Source organism: Zingiber officinale, chromosome 7B (genome assembly GCF_018446385.1).
Source record: "Zingiber officinale cultivar Zhangliang chromosome 7B, Zo_v1.1, whole genome shotgun sequence".
In the NCBI taxonomy this organism is placed as follows: domain Eukaryota; kingdom Viridiplantae; phylum Streptophyta; class Magnoliopsida; order Zingiberales; family Zingiberaceae; genus Zingiber; species Zingiber officinale.
The window spans coordinates 71,849,704-71,860,564 of NC_055999.1; the positions used below are offsets into that span (position 1 = coordinate 71,849,704).

Here is a 10,861-nt window from a genome sequence, read left to right on the forward strand (position 1 = left end):
CAAAGGTATACAGTTTCACAGGTAATATCAACATAAACAACAATAAGAACATAATAAATGCCCATACCAAAACTGATCTACCAAGTATAGTATAATGAACAGTAATAAATGAGGATTTGCAACGACACTGCTTGTAACCACATGAGCAACATATCACAGTATATAACATGTATGGTAATGTCAAACACATGTAACATCCATATCTCAAACATATGCAACAAATCACAAGCATATGCAATAAGTATCTCCATCATATGAAACATACATCACACGCATATGTATAGTCACTCCTACACATCACTCTAGCTACCACTACATTTATGTAATCGAATGGGTAGGACTATGACAACTATACACAACTCCAGTTATCACTACATCTAAGTAGTTGGTTGAACAATATAGCTATCTAGCTACATACTAAGGAGGTCATTGTCTGCATGCAACTCCTCTACCACTACCCCGAGTGGTCGAGTGGGCACGACATGATAAGCTGCATGCAACTCTAGCTGCCATTATCCCGAGTGGCCGAGTGAGCAGATAATATGACTGACAACTCTCTCAACTATAAGGGAGACACGGTCGACAACATGCATACAATGCAATGATGAATAAAATGTAAATAAACATAACTATAGATATAATTATCACTATGTGATAGTTATACAGGTATATCTAGAAGTATAAACGGTAAACAATGTATATACATAAACTAATAGGTGTCTACTAAACAACATGAATAGCCAAAGAGAAACCACCTAAGGTACACACCATATATGTATGTACAACTACAAATTATGAATAGTCAAAGAATAACCACCTATAGTACACATCATACACGTGTGTACAACTACTAAATATGAATAGCAAAAGAATAACCACCTATAGTACACACCATACACGTGTGTACAACTCCAAAATATGGATAGCCAAAGATGAGACTGTATGGATATCAAGTAGATCATCTCTAAGGTCAAGCACATAAGTATCAAACTCAAGCTAAATAAGAATAGAGTCTAGGTAATAAACTGCCTATCTAACTATACTCATGCACTAAGGTCAATATACTAATGAAGTCAAGGAAAGAAAATACCTGCCTTTATCTGTAGATCGTTTTAATCGTCTTCAAGTCAACAGTCTGCCTTGAGCTCAAAATCCTACAACATAGGACAAAAATAATAACCAATTCTATCATAAGTCGAATAACCAACCCTAATCCTAAACCGATTAGGAAACCTTAATTGAATTATCCTAATCATCCCACAATTCCTTCATATTCTGAGCTAAATGTCCCATAAGGTATTTAATGAACAAAACTTAGGAAGTGTGGGGGGTTTCGTTACCTTATGACTTCTCCTCCTCCGACGGCATAGTGGGACAGCACATGGTGGAGGGACAGTGGCAATGGCTCAATGAACGGAGCAACGGTCGGCGAGGCAGGAAGCTGCGCCAACGATCACACGCACAACAACAGTTATGGCAAAACGGGGCAGCAACAAGAGCCGTTGAGCCATAGCTGTTGCCCTAGGCCCCATCGGTGGTGGATCAATACTCCGACATTGTCTTAGCCCTCCGGTGACGACCCACAGTAGCAGGTCGTGATTTTGACCTCATGCGAAGGGTGGCGTCAACTTGGGGAGGAAGGGAGAGGGGCAATATGGACGGTGACTTGGGTTGGGGAGAAGAAGAGAAGGGATCGGGAGAATAGGGTTAGGAAACCTAGGTTTTGATTCATATCTTAGGTTAATTAATTATAACGTTATGTTAATTAAATCAATCAACTCCCATTTAATTGATATTTCAAGTAGGTTTTCTCTAAGCTTAATAGATTTATTCCCTTAAACATGTCATACGAGTTTGGTTTAAATCTCGGAAAATTCTTTAAAATGCTAAGAAATTCTACAAGATAATTTTCTTAATTAACATTTATTATTTAATTGTCATATCTCACACATATATTGTCGAATATGGATATAATTTGAACATGGACATGATAATTTTGATATGCTTTGGATTAATTACATTGCTGTGTGTTTTTTGGTATATATATGATATATGCTTACTGCATTATGCAAGGTTGAACTTGAAGAGAAAAAAGATACAGAAATTGTTACACTTAAGGATACGCTAAATATGATGCAACTACAAGTAGAAGAAGCAAAGTTGATGGTCATCAAGGAACGCAAGGTTGCACAAAAAGCTATGGAAGAAGCACCTCCAGTTATCAAGGAAACACATGTCTTTGTTGATGACAGACGAAATTTTGATTCATTGACATCTGAAATTGAGCTTTTGAAGGTATGATTGTCTATTTCCAACTTTATTTTGATCGCTTTTTACTGATAGTGTTACATGTATAGTTTTTATACCATTATATATCTAAGAGAGTGAAATTATTTGCAACTTACCAACTACTAATAATTGTCTGTACATGTTGACTAGTAGTTGAACGTTTTCTTGGTTGGGTTAAACATTGCAAGTCACAAGCTCAGGATAAATATAGCAGAAATGTTTATTTTATTGTATACTTGTTAAATTGGTTAATTAATCCAACAATCTGAAAATTAAATGACCTTATTTCTTCTCCTCTCTTTGCTATCATGACAGGTTTCCTTGGTAGAAAAAAAGCAGTTAACTGATGCAGCCAATAAAGAAAAGAGCGAAATACAAGCAAGATATAATCAACTTGTTAAGAAAGTTCAGGATTTTGAGATGAAAGTTGATCAACTTCAAGAAACTATTCGGAGGTGCTATGTCTAATCTATGTGTTTGTTAACTTAGAGAGATAAGTGACAACAGACATATAGAAAAGCTTAGGTTCTATAACACTAGGTGAATCTAAAATATCTAGAGTAATATAAGTTATTAGTAATTAGAAAACATCAGCACCCATCCTAAACCCGGATGTTGAAGATTGAGAACTCCATTGAGCCTATACGACCAGCATCAGTATTTGTCTAAATCTACGAACATGAAACTTAAAGAGATAAGATTCATGCCTTTTATATTATTGTGGTGATCTCAAACTGTTACATTCTTGTACCGACCCTAAATAATTGAAACAAATACAGCTTAATGATGATTATGATGTTGATATTATAAGTTATTAGTTATATCTATCACTCAAATCTTCTGTTATTTCGCTATGAGAGGCAGTAACTTATAATTGCCAATTAAAATAGACTTGAAGAGAAAGTATCAAATGTGGAATCAGAGAACCAAGTTCTTCGTCAACAAGCAGTTGCAATTTCACCAACTAGTCAATCAGTAACCACAAATTCAGAAGCAACCATTGTCCTGGTATGTATCTTTATCAGAATAGGTATGGGAATGCATCTCCCAGGTTCTTGCTGCCTATTTATTTAACTTTTTGCTACAAGAAGCCAAGAACACCAGAGAACAGTGCTGGCAAATGAGTTTTTTCCTAATAGATGCTAAAAAAATCTAAACTTTCACAATAGGGTTTTTTTGTGTGTGTGTGTGTATGAAGAATAGATAGAAAATAAAATATTCAACCCAATAAAATCACCCTTATTTTACATACCACATCCATGCACCACATCTGCATACCACAACTAGTTCTGTCTCATCTTGTTTGATATTGAGGACATTATAACATTAATCAGTGTGTACATTTATCTTTAAAAAATTGAGTTGTTCACTCCTTTGTGAGTTCCACAGCAGGAAATTGTATATTGTGTCAAAGAAAGTTTTTTACGTAAGCTACATTGAAATAGGAATCATTTGCTTGAGGATCCCACTTTTGTCCTCTCATACTATCCTCCCATACCTGCTACTCTCATGCTACCCTCTCATACCCACTATTTGATGTATCTTAGATGCACTTCCTCTAGCTTTAGAAAAGGGCAATAAATGAACTGAAGGATGGATCATATGAAAATTAGGATTCTTTTTTTTTTGTCAAATATTAGCAACCATACCTCAATGGATTGATGTAATTTTTCTATTGTGTGTACATTCCCATAATGGTAGTGTTTCTCTAAAATAAGGCTTTGTTGCTTTGTATCTTGGACTAACCATCCCTTCAAAGAGATTGTTAAAATTTGATCATCAGTTCATAAAGAAATAGATGTAGCAGTTGTTCATTGGAAACCTAAACATTTTTACTTAATCTAGCATGCCGGCTCCAATTATTCCACAACTTTATTATTTCTTTGTTCTTAAAGAATTTTTTGAACAAGCTAAAAAAGCCTCTATTGCAGCTAAATTTCTGTTGTTTCCAAATATCAATTTACTATTATAGAAATCAAGGAATTGACAATAGCTGGTTTTGTTTGGTGCACACTAGAGAAACTAAAGCGTTTGAGTTTGTCAACCCCAGGACCCTGAAACAGAGGATTTACAACAGAAGTCACTGAATGAGAAACAGCAAGTAAGGTTTTCGATGAATTGCCTATCTAATTTATTTATAGTCTTAACAATTTCATATTTAAATAATATTAATATCCTTTTCCTCCATCAGGAAATAACAGTTCCTGTTTATCTTCCCTCAGGGATACCAGGACTTGTTTATTGAATGTATTTGTCAAGATTTAGGATTCTCTAAAGATCGACCTGTAGCTGCTTGTATCACACACAAATGTCTCCTTCACTGGAGATCTTTTGAAGTTGAAACAACAAATATTTTTGACCGTATTATCCAAGCAATTGGCTGGGTTATTGAGGTAAAACCTTGTTTGTTACATGTGTTGCATGTTACATTTTTAACTTGGGGCTATTTGATTGCATGTAAATACATAGTTGCACATAGAATTTGCAGAATATTGCCTATTTGTAGGTGTTTTGCTTGCAAGTGGCTTGTAGACTGCAAACCTATTTGCAGCTTGGCCTTAAAAGCTACAAATGCAACCACAACTTAAACTGATTGAAATTTGTATTTGCAGCCTGCAAGTAATAATAATCACTTCAAAATATAGCACATAAGATGGAAAATAAATGAAGTGTGTAGCTAAATCAAGTGTTAGCAATATGGCTTAGGTATGTGTGTTTTTGATATTGCTATGTCAAGTGTGTAGGATAGCCATGCCAATTCAATTTGGAGATTTCACATGACAATCTTGGCGATGGTGAGATTTTAGACTCAAGGGCTAGAACAATGATCTAATGGAGTTCGATGGACACGAGGGCTAAAAACCTAGATCGAAGGGAGCTCGGAAAGAGTTTAGTGGACTAAGAGTTTAGGAGATGCTTGTTGGACTCGAGGGTGTAGGTGTGGATCAAGTGGAGCTCTGGAGGGGCTTGATGGACTTAAGAGTTGGAGGTTTGGATCAAGGTGTTGCTCAAAAGACTCAAGGCTAAGGATCCTAGATTGAGGAGGTGTTGAAGACCCAAAGAATGTGAACCTTGTAGTGATTGCACACTGTGCAATCTTGGAGTTATTTTTGACATTTAAATTGTATAATGTGATAGCTAATGGGTGAACTACCTATAGCTTAGTTTTTAAAACCTTTAACTTTGGTATGTTCCCAAAGTTGTATTTGTCAATTGCCTCAATTCTGAATTTTACAACTAACTCTCGAGGGTGTAACCAAAGTAAGGGAAACTTCTCAACCGATCAATTGGATTGAGAATAGAAGCATTTGTTCACATAGAAATTGATTAACCTCTTGATAATCTACCTGCTAATCAATTTCCCTTTTAGCAATCAACTGGCTTGTCGATTGGCGTTCTAGTAGTTGATTGTCCAATGTGTGTCTATTGGAGTCTTCATTTACAAGTTCTTGAAGAGCTTTTAGGCATTAAAGAATTCATTTTTGTGGATCATTTTTTGTAGTGCTCATCAAGATTATTCAAAAGGATCCAAGAACCAAGAACTAGGGCCATGCTTGAAGGCTCAATATGTGTAACTCTTGATAATTTTTACTCTTCCCTAGTTTTTTATTTTTATCTTTAGAAAGAGGTGAGATTAATTGTGTTTTGAGTGAAAATCTCGTGTAAGTCCAACTTGTTAAAGCTTGTGGAGATCCCATTGGCTAGGTGGGTGGGTCAAGGTGTAATGCTTGAGATTGCAGATCTCGATTTGTATAGGCTTACCTCATTCTTTCTTGTGAGGGTGACGTATCAAATGTATCATAGGCCATAGATTAGGAGTCTGATCTCTAAACCACATAAAATATATTGCTAGAATGTTTGATGTTTTAATACTTTTTTATTTCCACCACGCACCAAATGTATGATAGGCCATGGAGTAGGAGCTAAATCTCCAAACCAATTAAAATATATTGTTAGGATGTGTGTTGTTTTAATTATTTTTATTTCCACCACTTATTGAATACTCGAGATCATACACATGAACCCATACTACTAATTGTCTTGTTTGTATTTGAGTGAGGAATTTTGACAAATTTAGGTGCATTGTGAATGGATTAAAATCTCGTGTCGAGCCGGTTGAAACAGACATAACACTTCGTTTCGCCCATTGATTGACATCGTCATGACCCAAGCAACAGCCCACTAGAGGGGTCGTGCGACCTTAGCCGGAGGGGTCGCGCAACCCTATCGGGCTCTTCAAAGGGTTCGCACTATCCCATCGGCCCTACCGAAGGGTTCACACGTAGGGGGTGTAATCGAGCCAAGCAGAGTCGAACTCTTGAATGTTTGAGTTTGACTCGTTTATAATCGAGCCGAGCTCAAGCTTTATTTAACGAATATATTCATAGCTCACGAGCTTATTCGAGCTTTTATCGAGCCTAAATGAGCTTAATAAATATAAATTATAAATTTGAATATTCATTAAAAACTAAATTATATATTTAGAGAAAATTATAATATTCTTATTAAAATTTATAATTTTATTCTAATAAATAAATTTAATATATTTGTCTATATTTTTCATAAATAGAGTGTAAAATCTATAAATTCAATATAAAAATTATTATTTTTTTATTTAAAAGTTGATTCATTAGCTTACTAATGAACATGTTCACGAGCTAACGAGCCGAGTATTGTGAAGCTTGAGTTTGATTTGTTTATCTTAACAAGCTTCATTAAACGAGCTCAAACGAGCTTTTATTGAATCGAGCTTCAAATAGCTCATGAGCGGCTTGGTTCATTTACACCTAATCACACAACACGGCTGCACCAGAGGGCTTGCGTGAGGAGGGTGGGTTTTTTTTACTTAAAAGGAACTTATGTTTGATTATCTCAATCAACCCCTAGTTATGATAGAGATAATAAAAAAAAACTTAACTATAATAAAATTATCTAATTAATTATATATTTTATTTATTTTAATTTTAAAAATATATAATATTTTTTTTCTTTTTTAAAAATTGTTATATATATATATATTAATTATTTTATTTGTAGTTAATATATTTTATATTTAAAAAATGCCAAAATCATATAGCATAGTATGATACTAAAATCATATTTTTCACATCAAGACCGAAACTCGCTCGAGATTTTAAATCATGCCATTGTCTATTTATTGAAGGGAGAAGATATGATATTTGGGGATAGAAGAGGAGTAAAACAATTTAAAGATGGAATATAGCTAACGAAGAAATATAACTTTTTCTGTCAATATATTTTTTCATGTCGCAACTTGGCTTATATAGCCATGACAAAGGAAGTCCAAAGAATAATTTGGATCTACATTAAACACACCATTGCATTTTTATAATCAAATGCATGTACTTGACAATTTAACAAACCTAACTTGATGAAGACCAAAGCAATTTGGTAGATGCATCACATAAGACCTTTGTGTTGCTCATCTCTATTGCCCCTTTCCTAATGAGTCCCTTTTGCATGCTTAGTCACAATTTAAGCAGAGTGTATCGAGATGGAATGCATCACTAATTTGTATTTGGTAGGCATCAGACATTGTGTGAGATAGATGGAGACTTGAAGTTATGCAATGGATGATTGATATTGTTAACTTATATACAAACAGCATTCATCGTATGATATATGATATTATAATTAAGGTGAGAGTATTCTTGATTGTGTTTGTTAGCTTTTCAAATTAATTGGTGAATCAATTTCGTGATTAACAATTTTTTTAGTGTAACTAAATAGAATTGATTTAAATGATAAAGTACTGCATGGTCATCTTTTTTTTTTTAAATTTCTCTAAGTTTTTTCCCCTCAAATCATTATTTTATTATCAGGATCTCTCATGTAAATCCCCTAGGTTAGTGAATCACTTGGCATAAGACTAACGAAAACCGATGGATCATTTTTTTTTATTATTAACTATGAAAGTGAACTAGCCCTTTCTCTACAAAGTGTAGACAGGTAACTCACCTGGTTGAACTTCATAGGAAGAATAGTTGGGCATTATTTTTTTTCACTTGTAGTCCATAGTGAAGTTGGGTTGTCTCTGAGATAGCTCTAAACATGCCCACCACCTGAGATGGTGACTTGTGCTTGATATGGACCCATGAGCCTCCTTGGGTACAATCCAAGTGACACCTCTATTAGTCATACTAAGCGGTATATATTGATTACCATTTTTTACTTGTTACTTATTAACTAAATTTCACTGAAGACTCAGGATAACGCTGATGTATTGTCCTATTGGTTATCCAACACATCTACATTACTACTGTTCTTCCGACAAACAATGAAAGCAAATGGGACAGATGGTTACACCCCAATGACTCCACAAAGACGAAGAACTTCAGCTTCTTTATTTGGGAGAGTGTCTCAAGTAAACTATGATCCTTTGTGTTTCTGAAGTGATATCACCATAACTTTTTTTATTTTATTTTATCTTATTTCACTCTATATAGCTTATCCATTTCCATTCTCCACTGTTTCAAGGGGATTGGGAATTCGCCCAGGAGTGCTGTGCTTCCTTTTTTCAATGACCGTGTGGTCGGTTCATCAAGTGACTTCCAAATAGTTGAAGTTAAATATCCAGCTTTGCTTTTCAAGCAACAACTTATTGCATTTGTTGAGAAAATTTATGGAATGATAAGAGACAATTTAAAAAAAGAGATAGGGCCAATTCTTCGTTTGTGTATCCAGGTACAGTTAAACATTAAACACCTTATATTTCACATGAGCACATTCGTATAAGGCCTACAATTGTTTGAAATATGAAAATAATGTAATATATTTTGTACGTGCAGGCTCCAAGAACATCCCGTGCAAGCTTAGTCAAAGTTACTCGTTCTCAAGCAAATGCCATGGCCCTGAAAGTTTTGATTTCACACTGGCAGGGCATCGTTAAAAGCTTAACTAATTGCCTGCAAACGCTGAAAGAGAATTATGTATATATGGCATCATTGTTTGACATGTAGAAGTCTCTTTTGTGATAAATCTAAGTTCCATCCCTAAGTTTGCTTCTTTTTAGGTCCCTCCCTTCCTTGTCCGTAAGGTCTTCATGCAGATATTTTCATTTATTAATGTCCAACTATTTAATAGGTACATACTAAATTGCCTTAAGAATTTGTTGCCTCTGTCCTAATTCTTCTGACATGATTGTAAAAAGTCACAGATATTTTTTACTTATTTCTAGCCTTCTTCTGCGGCGTGAATGCTGTTCCTTTAGCAATGGGGAATATGTTAAAGCTGGATTGGCTGAACTAGAACAATGGTGCTATGAGGCAACTGAGAAGGTAGCCACTTCTTACACCAAGGCAATCTAGACTTGAGCTAAATGTTCATTTACTTGCAGTATGCAGGCTCAGCCTGGGATGAGTTGAAGCATGTCAGGCAAACTGTTGGATTCCTGGTATGTCCTTTTTTTTCTGTGTGTATGTTGGTTTATTTAATAGCACATCAAACATGTTTACTCAATGCTGCACTTACCTTTTTTCCGGCGAGACTATCTTACAAAAACCTGAAACAGATTTCACATCAGAAGCCAAAAAATACACTGGAGGAGTTAACTCAAGACCTATGTCCAGTTAGGAGTATCCCTGGCCCATAGCATCCAGTTTCATTCAATGAAATTTACTTGCATATCGACTATTCTCTTGTTGAATTTTCAGGCTCTCAGCGTACAGCAACTACATAGAATCAGCACGATGTATTGGGATGACAAATATGGCACTCACAGTGTTTCTTCAGAGGTCTGTTGGGTTCTACTTTCTTCAAAGTGTTTACATCAATATATGCATGGTAAACTAAACCACAAACAGAAAGATGTTTATCTTAATGAGTTACTATTGGGATTAGGAAAAACATTGTGAATCTTAGCGAAGAGCATGAATCCAAAGGCTTCACTTGTTTTACAGGCTATTGTAAGTATGAGAGCTATCATGAATGAGGATTCAAAAAGTTTCAGCAATACCTTCTTGTTGGATGATGACTCTAGGTAATTCTTTTCCTAGCAAATTGAAGCCACGGTTGTTCCCTTTCTTTCTGTATGTGTGCATAGCACGATTCAAAGAACAAGATGATATTCTTAATGCAGGATCCCCTTCACGGTTGACGAACTGTGCAAGTCAATGACAGGGATAGAGATAACTGATGTCGATCCTCCATCATTGATCCGACAGAGCTCAGGTTTTGCTTTCTTGACACAGAGGAAGGAGTAAATTCCCTCCCTACAATTGTCCATCGAAGTGTGCCAATTCATATCAGTCACTTCTTATAAGATCATCAGCTAATATAGGTTAGTTGCTAGCATTTGATATTAAATCACAAAATACAATTCACTGTATCTGATTATGTGTTTCTTTCGGTTGAAGATGCACTACAGGATCGTATGCTGTGTGAAAAATCCTCTCGAGAACAAGAATATGACCTTGTGCCAAATCCCATGCGTCGAACCTGAATCATCTCTCAGTAAACAACAGTTATATATCAAAGATCATCTACCACAGTAATATCTGGTTAAGTCAACATTCGAGGTTTGAGAACTGTGGTCATGCTTTGAGCTGTGACA

At 35.3% G+C, this 10,861-nt stretch overlaps 1 protein-coding gene across 1 annotated transcript in view; it reads left to right on the plus strand.

Moving 5' to 3' along the window:
- LOC122004428 (myosin-17-like) overlaps positions 1-10,572 on the plus strand; it is a 32,930-nt gene extending 22,358 nt beyond the window's left edge. The window contains exons 22-38 of the mRNA XM_042559318.1: positions 2,074-2,295; positions 2,605-2,744; positions 3,180-3,297; positions 3,381-3,405; positions 4,262-4,290; positions 4,340-4,390; positions 4,512-4,682; positions 8,513-8,674; positions 8,788-8,994; positions 9,099-9,239; positions 9,323-9,393; positions 9,488-9,587; positions 9,647-9,703; positions 9,821-9,877; positions 9,963-10,043; positions 10,209-10,288; positions 10,388-10,572. Coding sequence (XP_042415252.1) covers positions 2,074-2,295; positions 2,605-2,744; positions 3,180-3,297; positions 3,381-3,405; positions 4,262-4,290; positions 4,340-4,390; positions 4,512-4,682; positions 8,513-8,674; positions 8,788-8,994; positions 9,099-9,239; positions 9,323-9,393; positions 9,488-9,587; positions 9,647-9,703; positions 9,821-9,877; positions 9,963-10,043; positions 10,209-10,288; positions 10,388-10,511 — 1,836 coding nt within the window. The 3' untranslated portion in view covers positions 10,512-10,572. The remainder of the gene's footprint in view (positions 1-2,073; positions 2,296-2,604; positions 2,745-3,179; positions 3,298-3,380; positions 3,406-4,261; positions 4,291-4,339; positions 4,391-4,511; positions 4,683-8,512; positions 8,675-8,787; positions 8,995-9,098; positions 9,240-9,322; positions 9,394-9,487; positions 9,588-9,646; positions 9,704-9,820; positions 9,878-9,962; positions 10,044-10,208; positions 10,289-10,387) is intronic.
- The last annotated feature ends 289 nt before the right edge of the window (positions 10,573-10,861 follow it).